The 19,623-nt window shown below is 36.0% G+C and overlaps 1 protein-coding gene across 1 annotated transcript in view; it reads right to left on the minus strand.

Moving 5' to 3' along the window:
- The window catches only part of LOC105249291 (apolipophorins), a 37,108-nt gene extending 17,763 nt beyond the window's left edge, over positions 1-19,345 (minus strand). Inside the window, exons 1-9 of the mRNA XM_011254630.3 lie at positions 19,167-19,345; positions 11,804-11,830; positions 11,455-11,639; positions 10,174-10,356; positions 5,506-10,092; positions 4,924-5,421; positions 4,465-4,651; positions 2,788-3,004; positions 1,074-1,366 (exon numbers count right to left, since the gene is read on the minus strand). Of these exons, the coding sequence (XP_011252932.2) occupies positions 1,074-1,366; positions 2,788-3,004; positions 4,465-4,651; positions 4,924-5,421; positions 5,506-10,092; positions 10,174-10,356; positions 11,455-11,639; positions 11,804-11,830; positions 19,167-19,233 (6,244 nt within the window). The 5' untranslated portion in view covers positions 19,234-19,345. The remainder of the gene's footprint in view (positions 1-1,073; positions 1,367-2,787; positions 3,005-4,464; positions 4,652-4,923; positions 5,422-5,505; positions 10,093-10,173; positions 10,357-11,454; positions 11,640-11,803; positions 11,831-19,166) is intronic.
- Between the last annotated feature and the right edge of the window lie 278 nt (positions 19,346-19,623).

A 19,623-nucleotide genomic window follows, 5' to 3' on the forward strand; every position in this document is an offset into this window, starting at 1 on the left:
TTTTTTATAACTAAAACGTTTAATAGATTTTACTATAAGGATTTGGTTAATATTTTCTGGTTGAATCTATAAAATTTCTTGTTGCATTAATTTCTTTGCTTGCTTCTTAATTCGTATTCAATATTTGCCATAAAATGTATATAAAGAACTAGTATTAACATTAAATTCAAGTATATTTTTTTTCTCTTACGAGCAGTAGTGCCAGAAATAGGACGCTAGCTCTTTGATTGTGTATATTTGAACTGCATCCTCTTCTTGCACCACTGTTTATCATTTTAATTTCTAACAAATTGAACTTAAAATAATTTATTCAATAATCTGAATTGAATTTATCCAATAATCTTGGTGGAATTCAGAATATTAGACAGACTTTTGAGATTAGATGGAAAAAATTTTAGACGACTTGGTACTAGCAAGTTTAGTATTATTAACCAGAAAATTTGGTAAATTTAACAGGAAGAAATTAATCAGATTCATCTGGTAATTCCTACAAGAATTCTGGTTTGTTCATTTTCCAACAGACATACTAGTTGAATCTACCAGAATTCTAATTAATACAACCAGATTTTTTCTCAGTGTAGAATTAACATTAAATCCAAAGCATATTTTTTTTCTCTTACGAGCAGTAGTGTCAGAAAGAGGACACTAGCTCTTTGATTGTGTGTGTTTGAACTGCATCCTCTTCTTGCACCACTGTTTATCAGTTTAATTTCTAACAAACTGAACTTAAAATAATTTATTCAATAATCTGAATTGAATTTATCCAATAATCTTGTTGGAATTCAGAATATTAGACAAACTTTTGAGATTAGATGGAAAAAATTTTAGACGACTTGGTGCTGGTGAGTTTAATATTATTAATTCAGAAAATTTGGTAAATTTAACAGAATGAAATTAATCAGATTCATCTGGTAATTCCTACAAGAATTCTGGTTCGTCCATTTTCCAACAAACATACTGGTTGAATCTATCAGAATTCTAATTAATGCAACCAGATTTTTTCTCAGTCTATATATTTCCACTTTCCTCGTCAAAAAAGATGCAATTGACGTGTCGATGAAAATTTGACTTACGATCAGTGTCGTAGCTCGATTGAAGCTTGAAGTGAGCGCAGTCCTTGCTCTGTTCGCAGTAGCTATTGAAGACGAGGACTTCCTTATTCGAGAGTTTCAACTCGCCCACGATAGCCGCTGGATCGAACTTGCCGTTAAAAACGATTATAACGCCGACCTCGCCATCCTTATCCTGAGTCAATTGCTGGCGAGTATACTTGAAGGACGAGCTCCTCGTGTTCTCGCCTATCTTGAGGCTGCCGTTGCCTTCGACGATGGTCTTGCCACCTTCGTCACGTTTCTTGTAGTTTGTGCTGCAAATAAATCATAATCTTACGTCAGATATGCTTTTCATTCTCCTCTCTTTCTCACTTATGGAATTATTGTCCTAGGTTTTTTGTTATAATATTTTTCAAACTTTTCTTGCTGATAATAATTTTGTTCTTAGGGGGTGTATTTCAGAAAAATTGGTGTGTATTCTAAACAATATCATGGAACGTTAATGTTGAGAGTAATGTTATTTTATACACGTATGATGCTTTTCACGCCATCAGTGGCACTCTAAATTTCTGAGAGGAACCATCACAACTTCCAACGTTTTGCGATTTGATCGGGAGTGATCTCGATGGAGCGAATAAAAAGGGTTGCGCACAGTTGAAAGGTATTCTCGGAAACCGCTTGAATTAATTTTAGCAGGTGAATCGATGAAATTACACAGAACGAGGTGGAACGACGAACGAAGATACGTATTCTACCGTATCTCTGATCTCCTTTGAAAATGACCTCGTGCCCTTTCGTTAATTACAGGAGGACATCTTTACTCTTTGTTTTGTCGCCGCGTAGGCGATCGATCTTTTACTTCTTTTATATACGCAAGAGGTGTATCCATATCTCGCGCGTCGTTAGAGAACATCGTTTAGAATTACGTCGGAAATATCGATCCTCCACGACGCAAGTGCGACGGAATGTACGAGATCGCTAATGGAAGTCGAGAATGTCGAGGAAGACGTTTGTGGACTTTTTGCATTCCGCACGACCTGTGTAACTTTATCTTTTCGTTCTTCCCTCTTGATCCAAATAATCATTAATTATTATCGCAACGTTCAGATATACCATGGTTACGGATATACAGGGTGTTCCCGGGTTAAATGGCCAAACTTAAAACATAAATTTGGGATCTCAAAACAAGCAAAAATTTCCTCTGGAAGTTTGCTCGCAAACGCTTCGTTCAAGAGATATCGGCTTGTTAAGTTACAGAACCATAGGAATGAATAATATCGAAATAATTTAGGTTTATCTTTTTTATTGCTTTTTTTATTGCTTTACAGTAACCAAAATTTATGATTATTAAATATTTTGTTCAAAATGATAGATATGCCATATCAGCATATTCACTATTAGAATATGTACGAGGCATATTGTACTACTTTACTTCACGAAAGTATTCAATGAACTAACAATTATTTGGTACACTGCGCGAAATCGATTCTGTTTGTAAAAAATAGAAGCCTATGAATGACCTTCAATCTTCAAAACAAAGACAAAACAGAAATATTTCGGTATTATTCATTCCTATGGTTCTGTAACTTAACAAGTCGATATCTCTTGAACGAAGCGTTTGCGAGCAAAGCACTTCCAGAGGAAATTTTTGCTTGTTTTCAGGTCTCAAATTTATATTTCAAGTTTGACCATTTAACCCGAGAACACCCTGTATACTTCCTTCTTATGCTTTTACCTTCCGGTGATGAGATTCTTGCCATCGCTGGTGACGGCGATGATTATTTTCCTGCCGGTCTTGGCGGTGGGACTGTTGGTGATCTCGGCGTGAATTTTACGATGTTTCAGCTTGTCGCTGTCCAGATTAACGTTGATGACGAAGTTCTCGATGCTCTGCAGGTTGACGTGTGCGTCGGCTACAGCGAAGCCGTAGGGTGTCTCGACTTTCCATTCGCCTAAAATCAAACGCGAATTCGATAAGGATGTTTATTCGAAGAAACGAAAGTTTTGCTTTTTCGAATAGATGCAATATGAATGTAACTAATATAAGAAAGGCAAAATAGATAACTTAAAAATATATGTATCTTACATTTATAAAATATTAAAACATCGTGCAAACATTAAGGATGTTTTGTGCCTATTTTGAAAATATTGAGAATTTAATGAAAATTTTGTCGTGTTTAAATTAAATAAACATTTTCTTATGGTTTATTGAAGTGTAATAAGCGTTCTATTTTTTGCAAATTTTCACCATTGTGTTGATCTTTGAAGCCTTTTAACTAAATTTTATTAATGAAAATTGTACAGAATCCTTACATATGTTTAGAATCTTTAGTATAATTTTTAAATCGATTCACTAAAGCGTTCACAAGTTATAAGGATTTTAATTTGCACTGAATTAACATGTGTTCTTATGGAAAACGTATAATTACGTCAATGATTGACAAAAACATATAAAAATAATATTTAGAATTTGTTGAAAATTTGCAAAAGTTTAGATACACAGGAAATATTTGGTCAAATAATATTGTACAAGTACTAACTGTAATATAAAGATATAAAGATATTAAATATAATTCAATGAAGTTAGCCATGTATCTGTCACAAGGCGAAATTCTCTGCCAAAAGTTAATCATTTCGATTAACAAAATTCGGAATATTTCAGTAAAAACGCAATAAATATTAAAAAATACATCTCTGCACCGTAGCTAAGATCAAATTGTAATATTCCACACAATTTCTTACTCAAAATACATCAAAAGTGGATATATTCGTCAATATTGATTTTCGACTTTTTGCTGAGATTACAAGTACATACAAAACATCCTTAAAATCTTGTAAATTATTTCATTGTTTTTTTTAATTGCCTCAATACTTGCTGAAAAATTTTAATATAATTTCCTGGTTTTGCTTTGAAATTACTTTATTTTTAAGTTTGCATTTCTTATAGAAAGTGTAAAGCACTTATTTAATAAATTTGAAGAAGATTTTGCTACAAATTTTTCCTTTATACAAACGAAATACATATTTATGCAAAACTTATTCATTAACCTATTTGAAATTTAATTTATTTAAAAAAATGTACAGCAAAACACGAATAGATGTCTGTAATAACAAAAAAATTGCATTTGTTACAAATTTATTTTCTTTTTCTGAAAGATTTCTGTCTGAAAATTTCCCATCCATTTCATCTATTTAAAGAAAAATATTAATATTATAAAATCTTTTTTCAATAAAGATATTACGTCACTTTGAAATATTTTCAGTCTCTGCATCCATCTAAATTTATTTGATCAATATTGCAGGCAATACGTGAATATAAAGAGATGTATTTATTTGAAATTTCGGTGACCCTTTTACTTTTATATATCATACGTTCTTAAAAAAAGTTTCCCTTAAATTCGACTAAAATTACCCGTGTATTCTCGGTCGCCAAGCTTCTCGAATTTCGAGAGTAATTCAGTCTTTCCCTTCGGACAAGTGAGAACTATATGGATAATCGGAGAGACGTTGCCGTCTTGAATTTCGCTCTTGGCTGTGTACTTTGTACCGTCGGCGGTGACGGCCACATCGGTTTTCCTTACGTGCCCGTCCTTTTCTCTCTTCAAAAATAAATAAAGAAGGTATTAGACGTTCGTATAATGGATAGATAGTGCCACCCTCGCAGCAATCTCGTTGGTCACTGTAAACTTTACCTTGGTCTTTAAACGGCACGCTGTCGTAAGGGAATAAATTATGGTAAATGACGTAATGGGATATCAAGGGTGACATTTTGCTAGGATGATGCAAAGAATTCGCTCGACGAGTCGAAATCGGCGAAAAAAAAAATGTATTTTTACAGAAGAAGAAGAATGAACAGCGTTGTAAACCTTACCTCGTGCTTGAGTTCAACGTCGATGTTTCGTAGATTCTCGTATGGGGTGATAACCTTGGCCTTTATATCGATATGCGTGAAATCGCGATCGAATGTGAGAGATTCGATCGTGGTGGTCAATTCTTTAGGACCGTACTTGACTGTCGATTTGGTGCTGATTGTCACTTTGTCGCCGTTAGGCACATACTTGTAGTAGTCTTGATAAAGGAAAGGCGGCAGCTTGAGGACTGTCAGATCGACCTTCAAATCGCTCTCGTAAAATTGTTCCCAGTCATCGATGCCGGATGACTTGAAAGCACCATCGAACTTGATCGATTTGTCCTTGTTGTAAGTGAACTCTGATGAGCCTTCCCACTCGACTTTCTTGAGCTGACTCAGCAAGCTATTCTTGAAATCAAAATTGACTTGGTGCAATCCTTCGAACGGCAATCCCAGCTCCACGTTGCCGCTGCACGTGCAAGGCTTATCGACATCGCCAGGGAGGTAGTTTCCAGAACTCTGCGAACGATAGATTTACATCACTAGATTATAAATTATAAGCTTCTCGTAATCTCGAGATATTTATCGATATTTGTCCCTTACCTTCAACTGGATGTCTTTGCGCAAAGAGGAAGCTACTTGGTATGTTAGTTCACCGTTTTCGCGCACCCCACCCTTGTATTGTAGGCTAAACGGCCCCGACAACTTTGCACTATCCAAATATGTTCCCTTTGCGCTCAGAACGATTTCGAGCAATCTCTTATAACCATCGACATCGGCAAGGTTCTTCAAATTGAGATCGACCTGCCCCTTGTTGCCGTTTAAGTCGACGATCGCTTGCAAATTGCCCTGGTACGTATTCCTCTTGTAATCCAAATCGATAACATCGCCAATATACGTAAATTTCTTCGATATCTTGCCGCCTTTAGTTTCGTATTCCTGACCCTCAAAATTCACGTGGATGTTGTACTTGTCGTCTTTCTTGGTGGACGTGCGCTTGCCTTTGTAAGTCAGATATTGACCGTTCGGGAGAGCGATGTCCGCGTCGACGATCAGATCACCTTCGTTGAAGGTGCCATCTAACTTACAGTTCACCTTGATCTTGTGATTCGCCAATTCGATCACATTTTTCGAGTCGATGGAGTTCTTCTTTACATCATTAATAGTGGACAACTTGAGACACTTGCTCGGGTCCTTTTCCGCATCGAATAGAATCTCGACATCAGCATTGTGTTGTGAACTGCTTATCACGAATTCGCTGCTTCCCTTGATCTTTCGGTTGATTTTCGGCAGATCGATGTTGAGCTGCGCGTTACCTTTCTCCTTCTGTGCCGTGATCTGTCCCACGACGTTCAAATAGTTCTTTATATTTAGGGATAAATTACCCTGCGGATATATACCCTGTCGCAGCAATTTAAGCACAAAATCGATGTACTTGACGTCGTTGACGGTAAAATATGCTCGAGACTGGATATTGGTGGGACGCTCGGCGTTTAGACTACTAAAGAGCTTGACCTTCTTGCCGTTTAGATCCAGATCACCATCCACCTCGAAGTTCACGCGATTGTCGCCCTTGTCATATGTCACAAGCGCCTCGGCCTCGTACTTGCCGCCCGGGATCAGCTCGATCTTGTTCTGGTATTTGCTCTTGTGCGGGTCGACAATCGTACGTTTGGATTCCAGTTTGATGCTATTTTGCAATAGCTCGGCCTCGAATTCGAACTCATACTCGCCCGGTTTAGCTGTGTTCCGCTTGGCGGATAGCTCCGTGCCGAACTTGAACTTGTCATATACAATCTCGATGTCGCCATCGATGGAACCGGGTGTGAGTTTTCCTTCGAGATTCAGTTTCAGCTTCGTAGCGGGATACGAGACTTTGTTGGATCCACTCAGGATAAAGGATTCCTTCGGATTTCCCCATTTTGTAATGACATGTTGCTTGAGAGTGAAACGATTGATTGTGGATTTTAGATCCGGACCATGGACGAAGACTAGATTATTCTCGAACTCTTGTGGATCCTTACGCAATTCCCAGTCGACATCGAATGCTATATTGGGATCTCTAGACGGCACTGCTGATAAACCGAGCGAATAGTGATGTTCTCCCAGCTTTTTCCCATGTGACTTCAAGGCGATTGACTCGTCGCCGTAATTTGCTTTTATATCCAGAGCAACGGTGTTTTTACCAGACTGAACGTATCCATCGAGACCGACGAGATTTTGATCGGCCGCGACCAGAGCTACCTTGTTGAACACGTATTTCTTCGTGTCATTTTCATCGATCAGCTCCACGCTACCCTGCACATTGTATTGCTGACTAGATGTCTTTATTCCGGACTTGGTGCCCGCTAGTTTTTCGATATGTTCCGGCACCTTATATTTCAATATGGGCTTGTACTTGTTGGCACCGTCGGCCAAAAGACCGGCCTGAGCAAAGTATTCATGATGATCGTTGTGCACCGTGACTATAAGCGTCTGTTCCTGAGAATTGGATTTCAATATCGTCTCAATGGAAATCTTTTTGATGGGAGAATCGAATGCCAATTTGGCGACTTTGTTGGGCTCAAGAGTGACTTCACCAGTCAGAGATACGCGTCTATCAGTCTTGCTGTTGGGCGTATCCAACAAGATCTCGAATAATCGAGAATTGGGTGTCTTATCGTAATAAATCTTTAGATGGGCGTTTGTCAGATCATTGTTCTCATTGGTAAGGCTATATTTGTACGGTCCGTTCAAGGGGAAAAATGCTCTCCTGCTCACCGATTCTATACCATCATACGGGTATTCTAGGTGTCCGCAAACTGTTACGCCCACAATGGTGGCGAATTGTTCGAAGCAATCCTTGTATACCTTGCTTTTGCCAAACTTGGCAGGCTTATATATATCGCCTTTCGACCCGGTACTCAACAGGACCTCGCCGGTTGCGCTTATTACCACTTCCTTTTTAAGAGGCGCGCCGACTTTTATATCAATACCCTTGCCATCCAATAGTTTCACTGTCACATCGGTCGCTGTATTGGTATGCAATGTGCTGACGAGCTTCATGCCAGACTCTACATCGAATCCTTTAACGACCAGGCTACCAGCAATCCGAATGGAGGCGCTAGGTTCGAAACCGAAGTGTGCTTCGGCGTTTTGTGGATTCTTTATGATTGCCGGGATGTCTAATTTACCGTATGTCTTCAAGTGAACTACGCTGGTGCCGATCACGCCCACGGAGAGCGCCGTGCCAAGATTTGTCGGATAGATGAGCTCCGCGTCCAGGAATTGCACGCGACTCTGCAAGTTGTAATCAAATTTCTTTATTTTGTCGAATCCTGTTTCAACATTATCGAATATCTTATCGATGATGTTGTGCGGCGATAAATGCACGGGATTTCCATTGTAAGTTAAATACGCCAATTCGACACCGAACAGTTTGACAGATAGATCTATATCAAACTGCTCATCCACCTCGTTGTTTCTCAATTTCACACCTTTGGCGAATTTGTCGAGTTCTCCCTGTTTGACTTCACGCTTATGGCGCAACTTGCTGACTTTCTGTTTAACGTACTTTGCAATATCCTCGACCTTATCCACGCCTTTCTCCACCAAGTCTTCCACCTCATCCTGCGTCAAACGACCTTTAGGCCCAAAGTAGTGCTCGATCAGTCTATCAAGGTTCTCGACACGCGTGTTGAGCTCTAAGAAGTTAAAAGATCTGCCGAATACCTCAGCGGTTAGATTCAAGTTCACCGAACGTGGCACAAAGCTGTTTTGACTGTAAATGACGTTACTCTCCGCGGATGAACCGACTCCGATTCCGCCCACGTTATACGATAATTCATTGTTGAAGGAGAACTTACGGAAATCTTCCGGGAATTTGGTTCGCGGTTTAATCTGATCGAGCTGTCTCTTCGCTTCGGATTTGCTTGGATCAGCGGAGGCTCGTAGGTTACGCAAATGACTCTGAATGAAGGATCCAACTTGATTGACCGTTTCTTTATCTAACGTTTCCTTGACGCTGTTGGCAACATGCGGGCAAACACAGTCGACTAATGACAGATAACTTTTTATTCTGATCTCGCTATCCTCTTCACGATCAGCAAAAACCTTCAGAAGAATACTCTTCCACTTCATAGAACAGCGAACGGGTAGAGCCTCGATCGCGGCCACCCTGACGCGATTGCGAACGTTCTTATCCTCGGCGATGCTGGCTAGTTTATTCATACTGGGGTCATCGAGAAAATGAGTATTTCCCAACGCCTTAAGAGCCGAGACTATGAGGTTCTCCTGTTCTCTAGTCTTCGCCTTTCCGTTGCCGATCTTCTCGCGGATCTTGTGGATAGCCTGCTTAACTTCGGCTACGTTATCGCAGGTGTGCTCTTGACAGTACTTTCCGATCACTTGACCGATCCCGAGGTAACCGAGGCGCGGCAGGTTCGGCTGATCGAGAAGAGACGTGACAGCGGTTACTGACGGTAAATTCACGTGATTGATGAGAGCGAGACTCGCGTAAAAGATGAGGGTCTGAATATCAGTGAGCTCGTGGCTCTTCAACAAATCGATGACCACTTCGGCGGCTTCACCGCTTCCGGTGCGGAAGAGGGCATCCAGCAAAATCTTCTTGTCCTGAACTTTATCAAAACCAGCACCGACCTTCACTTTCTGATAGACGGCGAGAATGTCATTCTTGCTACTGAGACGGAGGACTCGAAGGAGCTCGGCGAATTTCTCCGCTGCATCTTGCTGTACGCTATCACGCTCTTCGGAACTCGCCGCTTTTAGAGCTGCAGCAATAGCGTCAATCGAAGACTTGATGACGGGATGCGGTGCCTCAAAAATGAGAGATTTTGGTTGGGTGACGGGAGCATTCGGACTATCGCCTATCTGGCCCTTAAGAGTCAGCGTGGTTTCCACGATCGTCTTGGCGCTGATATCACCGTTGCTCCATGGCTTCAGTTTGTAAGTCTCGACCGAGGTCGCCTTATTCAAGATACCGCGTTTAAAACGTTGTTCAATCTTCTGGTGGGATGATAGCAACGGAGCCGATTGAATATCGGACTTTGAATCGTAGATCGCGGACACGGGTCCTTCCCTGATGTTCTCGCGATGGGAGCAGCGGCCCAGGTTTCTTTCCTTGTAAATGACTAACGACTCGCCGTCTTTGTGGAAGGTAAAGTCAGTCGGACAGCCGCCAAATACGTCGAACTGAAAGTTTCACAAACATTAGATCGAGATAGTTGTTTAGACAAATTTAATAAATTAGGACGATTTGACTTGTTGACATACCTCGTGATGAGTTGTAGAGCCAGAATCTTGGATGACGGCTGACTGGAAGAGAGAGACGATAGCTCTCTTGATGTTGAGAGACGCCTGAGAGTCACCGGCTTCGGCACAAACCTGCGTATCGATATGGCCATCATGGTAATTGAATTGCAGCGCGTGCTGTTCAACATCTGGTAACGATATTGGCTGGAAAATAAATGATATTTACATTTTCACATATTTATACTCTTAATATTTCTATAAACAAATCTATCATGTTCGTCTATGGCACAGAAGATAATATTTTCCACAGAATTTAAAGTGAAAAGAAAATTAAAAATAAGAAACATTTTATTATATGAAAATTAATCTATAATAAATAATTTATTCTGTAAAAATTAATTTATTAATTAATTATCTTCTCGCGTATCGAGAAACGCCTACAGATAAGAAACTTTTTTACTGCATTACAGTTGATATAAACCATAGTAGTTTTAATTACACATACGTGCAAAAACAGTTCTAATTAAAAGTTTTTAATGTATATAGTTTATTTATACGAGATTGAATTAAGGATGTTTTGTACCTATTTTCAAAATATTGAGAATTTAATGAAAATTGTACAGAATGTCCTTATATCTGTTTAGAATCTTCAGTACAATTTGTAAATCGATTTACTAAAGCGTTCACAAGTTATAAGGATTTTAATTTGCACCGAATTAACATGTGTTCTTATAATTACATAACATATAATTACGTCGATTTAAATGACAAAAACACATGGAAATAATATTCAGAATTTGTTTAAAATTTGCAAAAGTTTAGATACAGAGGAAATATTTGATCAAATAATATTATAAAAGTACTAACTGGTTAAAAAGATATTAAATATAATTCAATAAAGTTAGCCATATATCTGTCACAAGGCGAAATTCTCTGCCAAAAGTTGATCATTTCGATTAACAAAATTCGGAATATTTCAGTAAAAACGCAATAAATATTAAAAAATACATCTCTGCACTGTAGCCAAGATCAAATTGTAATATTCCACACAATTTCTTACTCAAAATACACCAAAAGTAGATATATTCGACAATATTGATTTTCAGCTACTTTTTGCTGGGATTGTACGTACAAATCATCCTTAAAAGTTTTTTAATGTTTTTCAAAAAAGTCAAAATATTATATGTATATAAATTCAACTTTCATATTTCCACTCTATTTTATGTATTCCTATTTTTCCTCTTGTATATTTATCAATTTTTTTTTATTTGGAAATGCGCAATACAGATATAAAACACTTACCGCTCCGTTGATTTCCACGGCCTTCAATCGGATCTGCCGAATGCAGTCAGGTTTCACTGACAATTCAACGGTACCTTTCAATTTTAAGGTAGCGTCACCCTGAGCATCGGGGACTGACGTTACGGACGTTCCGTGTAACTCATATACGTATGTGTGCCCTTCCTGATATGCTTTACCTCCATGTACTGAAAGAAATTAGAGGATAAAATGTAAAATTAAATCCATAATATAAAATCATAAGTGACATTAAATATAACAGAATATTAATTTCTCATTTTTAATGAAAAATTCTTGAAAATAATTACGATAAAATTAGACTTTTCACTGTACAATTTGTAAATATACTTACATCCATGACAGCCGACTGCACATTTATCTATAACAAAAAGAAAATCACATATCAATAACTATAAAAATATATATTTAAAATAATGTATAATTATTAATAACAAACAATAAACAAGGAATAGGAAATGCTATATATTAATTATTTTTTCTTTTTCTTCATATAACCCGAAACGCAGAAAATGTTGTAATAAAGCAAATCACAAGGACGGAATATATACGAAAAATATGGGAAGAAAAAGCATTCCAAGGTTTTTAGGAAACAGAAACGAGATCTAAAATCTTTTTTGTAACGTTACACGTTACTTTAATTTTCAGATTTTATTGCAATGCGGATTCAAGCGGAAAAACAGACAAGCGGTTATAATCTATTATGTTTGACGCAGATTATTTCGAGAAAAAAATATATTTGTGTATCTCTCGGAGTGAACTCGATGCTAGGGTCGAGCGCTGATAACGTGCCGTTAATCGTGACTTTCTTGACCCTGGACCATGGAATTTCCATTTCTGTTCGATAGAGCGTGTCGGGCACCCGCGCGGTTTATAATGGTTTATACCACAATAGTTTCGCCCTTTAACATTTAAATTGATTCGAACGAAACCGCAGTGACTTTTCGAGCTATAAAAGGGAACGTATCTACTAATCAATTGCAGTGCTTGCAATAATTTGACATTTGTGCCATATGCTCTTTTTAGTCCAAACTAAATTTTTTTATTTTTTTATGCGTTTTAAATTGTAAAGGTTATTTATTACGTTGCTCTTACACATTAGGTTGCGCTTTTATACATACATTTCGTATTAAACATCCTTCAAACGTTAATTTTATAAATTTTAAATGAAAAACATTCCAGTTATATCGAATTAATTACATTACATATTGCATCACGTATAACTTTTACCGTGAAATTTTTCCAATTATATTAAATTAATTATATTCTATATCATTAATGTATATGAAATTAATTATACATTACGTGAACGAGTATTCTTAAAAAGTATTTGATATTGATATTTGTTTCTGTGCACTTGGCACAAGCATTCTTATCTCTCATTTCATTTTATCTTGCTGACATTCAGAAAAATAGCAAAAATTGGTGGCAAAATTCATAGGCGAGCGCAAACACGATGCACAACACGATTATAGATAAACATAATTATTGTGTGTGTGAGAGTGTTTCACAAAAAAAATTGTTTTTTTTTTAGAAAATATCAATTTTAATTTTAAATAAGATGGTTTATATCGTGCATTAAAAATCAATTAACGCGCATTTTATTAGTGATGTAATTTTTGTATTATTTTAAAATAAAACCTGCTATTGGATCGATGATATAACGAAATGATGGAATGTCACCAAGTTATAACAGAAGTTTAAAGTTCACACAAACTGCAACTGTATATCACGAAAACACAAAAATATTATAATATTATTTTTCAATATATTTCTCTCTTTCCTTTGGACAAGTCAACGAAGTCACAACTATTCAATTTTTTTCTTGTATGATTCTACGCATAAGCTAGTTAGATGATTAGGGAAAAAATAGATTTACAGACATAAATCTCATTACACACAGTAAGATACGAACCGACCATAAACTAAGTTACTCAATATTCACATCAAAACATTAATTAAAATGAAAAACAAGCAAGCATCAAAATTTGTACTTTGCACTTGTGCACCAGTTACATAAGTATTTACTCGATGAAGAGATAATTGATTGCATCTCGGCACAAAGATTAACTTTTCTCAGCAAACAAAAAAAATGCAAACAATAGAAAACATGCAAAATTAAAGTGACTTATAAAGTGACTTACAAAGTTTACGAGATATGATAATATTTTTCGTTGAAGCAAGAGTGGAAGTGGAAGCTTAGTTAGTGGAAGCAGTTAAATCTAATCCTTCCAATTTATATGTAATGAGTATGTGTGAATATAGAGAGATATTACTAGAAATCTTCCATTACTAATGTTTCCAATAAAACATTATATAAATATATATATATATATATATATATATATATATTTTTTTTTTTTTTTTTCTAGGCAAATTAATAATAAAATGTAAAATATAATATATAAAAAAATAATAATAAAATAAAATAAAATAATAATAAAACAATAAATTAATAGTAAAATATATAATAATAATAATAAACAACATGATAATTATGAAACGAGCGATAAGAGTCTAAAAACGCGGATGGTAATGCGTAAATTTTTTTTTTTTTCCAAACATTAATTGTTCGCGAAAAAATTTTTTTAAGACGTTCACAAGGCATTTATACATATATTTTACTTGGTGTATATGCCAAGTTATAGATTCTCTTGGTTTGAGACTTCTGTAACACTCTCTTTACCTCCCTAAAGAGATGTAGACAGGAAAAATATCGGAGCGAAATCGCTGAATCGGGAATCGAACCCGAGTCTATTCAACCCCACACCGACACTTCTCCTGTCCGTTTTTACACCAAGTAAAGTATATGTATAAATGCCTTGTGCACGTCTTAAAAAAATTTTTTCGCGAACAATTAATGTTTGGAAAAAAAAAATTTACGCATTACCATCCGCGTTTTTAGGCTCTTATCGCTCGTTTCATAATTATCATGTTGTGAAATACATAGAGCCGTATTCTTTATAAATTTATTTAGAAATAATAATAAAATAAAATAATAATAAAATAATAAATTAATAATAAAATATAATAAAATATAAAATATAATATATAAAATAATAGTAATTAATTTTTTCTATAAAAATAATATAAGTGACGGCGAAGAGCTTTTTGTTTACGTGATGTAAGAAAGAAAAATATAGAGAAGATGAAATAACAGAGTAACCGAATAAATGAAGAGAAAGAGATATAGATGAGATACAAGAGAAGGAGGGTAGCGTTTCTTCAATGGAGACAAAAGGGATAACAAAGAGATAAAGAACAACGCGTGTGAAAAGAGGAGGAGGGAGAGAGTGTTGGTCTCGAGAATAGACCAAAAGAAGGGTGAATCTATTCGATAAAGGTGTACATTGTTTCTGTACAACAATACCGCGAACCCCGGCGATCAATTTTCCTCCTCTTGATCGTTCTCACTTTAGCGGCAATCTACGAGTTCGTTGAAATATTCCTGCAGTGAATTTTCTCTTCGTTATTCCCAGTCACCGCAACCGGAAATTCATCTGTTTGACTTCGCAGAATGCACGACCAAGGGATTCCTTTGAATTTGTATTAGCACTTTTATTTCATTCAATTGCCTTCTATTTTCCGCTTTTCTATATAAAAACTTTTTATCTGCGAATCCTTTGAGCAATCTTTAAACGAGCTTTCTCAGCGACAATAGGAATATCTATAAATAGCAATATATTTCTAGATACAGAATAACAAAATCTTATAATTTTCGCGCATAATGATATTATTGAATCTTCTCTATTGAGATTTTTCAATTTGAAATGCTTAAAAATATGTCAAAGATTAGGAAAAAAATTTTTTAAAAATGGCACACGAGAGCCAACGCGCGGTAGTTGAAGCGCAGAGAAGAAACAACACTTCTTTTTTTTTTTTTAATATTAGTTTATTACAAATTCATATTACAATAACAAAAAACGCGTTGGCTCTTTGCCATTTTCCTTTTAATTTTTTAATTACTTGAGCAAAATTTCTAATTATTAAATTATTTATTATTTATTAATTGTTTATTAATTTCTAATTATTAAATTATTGATTAATTATTTATTAATTTCTAATTATTAAATTATTTATTATTTATTAATTATTAATTATTTATTAATTAAAGAAAAAAGCATATTTTCCATTTTTTATCAAGAGATATAGAATCAATTGAAATTTACAACACAGAGGATCGCGTGGGATCTAATTTGTGGATGAAATACATAATTGTGATTCTCCTTAGACATTATCTCATCAATTGAATAAAGCAACGTCACCAAATGCGCGCAACATGAAATGTACAGTACGTTTAGAGAGTCTCGCCGGAATTTTGCCGTAATCTAACGCAATTGCAACTGTAATTTCTGAGCGTTGCTCGTCCCCTTGGACGAAGCTCGGCGCGATTAGGAGTGCTCCGCTCTCGTTGTATCACTTAAACGCGTGCATTATGCAAATTCGCGTAGTGCTCGCGTACGCTTTGTACGTATACACTTTCATATTTCATCATATGTTCAGGGACGCCGTATCTTTCTCGCATTATTTCATGCGTCGCGTTTAAACGTCGATCTTTCTCCTCGATGATCCCGTATTCTTCTCGCTCGTATTTTTAACCCGACAATCGCGCCTCGCGTTTCTCGCATACAACTGCGCCATTGTAATTATTTATCACGGAATTTTTAATGCATTGTCAATAGCCATTGAGCGACTCTCTCGATACAACGAGAGATGTTACGCTTAAAGGGAGATATTCATATGAAACAATCCATCCATCTCTTTCTCTCGTTCTCTGGATGATTGTTTCTCTATTTTCCGGCGATGTTTCTGGTGCTACGACGGTCACAGCTTTGCGAGGCAATTGGAAAAACGTGACGCCAATAGAAAACGCGACGATTGCAATCGTACTTTATTCTATTTCGCTCGCGTAAACCGCGGCGAACGACGCGAAACGATGGCTTGCGCGTTCCCTTTACGTATTTTCAAATGCGCCGGTGAAAGAACGTTTGTTATACGTCGCAACGGCCAGATCGGATCTATTTTACTGGGATGTAGGGACGTCAGATCAATTTACCAAATGTCCGGTCAAACACGGGGGACCTATAATCATTTCAATGATACGGACCTCGTTCCGTCCACCGATATACGCCATACGCGAACTCTTTAAACAGCTATTTGTTACATTTACAACTGCAAGCAAACCTCTGCACCACGTTGAATTCTCCAATTTATTTGTTTTTCTCAACAGCTCTGTTATTGTAAAAAAGAAATCATATATATTTCTTTATATCTATCGCAAATGATATCATATACTTACGCGTAATATGAAATTATGAAATGGAAAATTAACAAGTTTAAAAAATAATAGGATTTATTAATCGATATCATTTGCGATAGATATAAGGAAATCATATATATTTCTTTATATCTATCGCAAGTGATATCGATTAATAAATCCTATTATTTTTTAAATTTGTTAATTTTCCATTAATAATTTATTGGCATCGGAGAATGGAAGAAATGTATCTAAACGATTTTCTATTTCATAATTTCATATTATGTATAGAAGAATATAAGTTTTTAATGTTCTTGCAGCTAATACTTAATAATATTTTATAAGAGCGACCAATATATATCCTAATGATTATTTATATCGCGCATGTACTAGTACGTGCTAATTATATATTCGATTATTCATGATTGACTTGAACAATGCGTTGACGTACAAATCAAAGACAAAAAATGTGAAGGCACGCACGATAAAGGGTTATCAAGTAAACGGTAGAGAATTCCTCGCACATTGCGTTTGAAAGCAAAAACATTGACTTTCTCTATTATAATTGCAGAATAAATAATTTTTTATCGCCAACTCTCTGGATAATAGTAGCTTTAAACACTCAATTCCATTCGTACATTATTCAAATGCGATTGGAAATATATTTGCAAATCAATGCACATGTAGGTACGCCTACATGTTTACGAATTGATAAAAGTGCACTAGATTTTTTTACATTATTTATTTTTTTTTTATACATCTTTTTTTTATGCATCTTTTTTTTATGCATTTTATACATCTGATTGTAATTTTGCGAAAAATTTAAAAACTGACATTTTTCTGCGTATCCCCGAATAATTTTCTACAGTTACTTTACATCTCTTATCATGTATATATGTATATATTTTATTTGTTTGCAAACTGTTTTAATCTTTTTCTAAAGCATTCTTTCACTTGATTTTGTTAATAAAAAAAATTGATATCCGACATTTTCTTCCAGTATAATTGAATTAAAAGACAATTTTCTTTAAACTCCTAGTAATAAGAAAGTATTAAATACCAACGTACGCCGATAAAAAGTTTTATACTTTATAACATAAAATAAGTAAACGGAAAGTTGCAACTTCGATTAAATCAAACTCTAAAATAACATGTAATGTAATATAAAAGAGAGAAGGAGAGAGAAAATACATCACGCATAAAGCGGAAACGTAGATAAATTTTATATCGAAAGCTGAATCATCGCTGCAGGAGCAAAGGTGACTAGAAAGATAAAGAAAGATTTGTAAAGGAAGTTGAAAACTTTTCTCTCGTTATTACGAAGAAGCTTAAGATGAATCTCTTCAAGATAGCTATATCGAAGATTATTTCTTCGTAAATCCCGGCTTAACTACAGTATTGCAAGAGAGAAAGGTTTGGATATTTTTAGTTTATTATGCTAATCATGGCAAGTGTAACAATCGCCGGATAAAATTCTGCTAATCTCTCGGGATCCTATCGCTCTCACGAAAATATTACCAATTTCAACATCCATTTGCGACGATAATCTTTATCCTTGACACAACAAATAACCTTATGATATTCAAACCTGACCGCGCTGAGCGCGTTGACCTTTTCTATCAACTCGCGTTAAATTAATCTTTAACTTGATAGAAAAATTTAAACTCATGGAAATCCATCCGGTCTTCTCGAAAGGTCTACACGAACATCGTTTAGACCTTTCAGCTTTATATACTAGGATCGGGGCACAATTATCGCAAATTTATTGCAACTTTTTTTATCAGCTTTTTTGAAAATATCAAAAATTTAACTATAATTACGTTATAAACTTTAATAACTCAAATAATAATTATAAAGATAATGTGCTGGTATTCTCCAAACGCAAAAAAATTGATAATAGAATAAAATAAAAATTTGCGATGCCATTTTTCATTAATTACATATTTTTTCTTCAAATATCGCATTAATTATATAATAGTATTTCAAAAATTTTATTCTTAATCGCGAATTAATCATCTTCGGAATTGGGAGATTGCTTGAAAGAAGCAAATCCATTCTTTTTCCTTTGGTTGGAACGATATCGGTTATTCCGATTCCTCTTTCGTATCGATACATACAAATATAAAGTTGCAATTCTAGAATTAAGAACTTTTTCATTAGCGGATTCTAAAAGTACTCCTGCATCGACATCTATATATACGTATAAAAGGATTCTCTTTGATATATTTATCTAGCTCTCTCGATCTATTCTAAGCAAATTTTCTGACAAATGAATCGCCCCGCTTTCCTATCATTTTCGCACTTTCGTAATTATCTAAGAATTATCTAAGAATAGAGAAGAGAGGAAATGGTTTGCAACGGCCATCTTTTCTTTAGAGATTAAATTGAAGCACAGACTGCTCTGCAGAAAGGGATGAAAGCGACGTGGTGCTTTACTCACCGCCCAAGGCGTCGACCGTCAGAAACAGGAGGCAACCAGCGAAGACGGCCGTCCTCGCGAGCCCCATGGCTTCCTTTTGCCCGAGAACCGCAAGCTATTGCTTTTAGCACTACTTTCTCGCACAATCAGTGATGACACGATCGGCGGCCACGGGCGAACGCGACAAAAGCGTCCGCGCTTTTCTACGTCCGTGCTTTTATGCTCTCATCGCTCCCCACCCGCTTGTGTCCAACAATCCTACCCTATGCACATCGGTCCGTTTTCATACGTATGTGTCATGTGGGCCCCGCGATACGTGCGAGATAAAAAAAGAGATTTATCCGTACACCCCCGGCCGAGAAGGAAAAGGAGAGATGATTAGTGAAAACGGCTTATCGACATTTTCCTTGGTGGTAAAGAATAGAGCTTGTAAAACGGACATTGACCATCCCGATAACTATCCTTCCAAAAAGCATGT

The sequence above is a fragment of the Camponotus floridanus genome, unplaced genomic scaffold, assembly GCF_003227725.1.
Source record: "Camponotus floridanus strain SB8 unplaced genomic scaffold, Cflo_v7.5 scaffold113, whole genome shotgun sequence".
Classification (NCBI taxonomy): Eukaryota; Metazoa; Arthropoda; class Insecta; order Hymenoptera; family Formicidae; genus Camponotus; species Camponotus floridanus.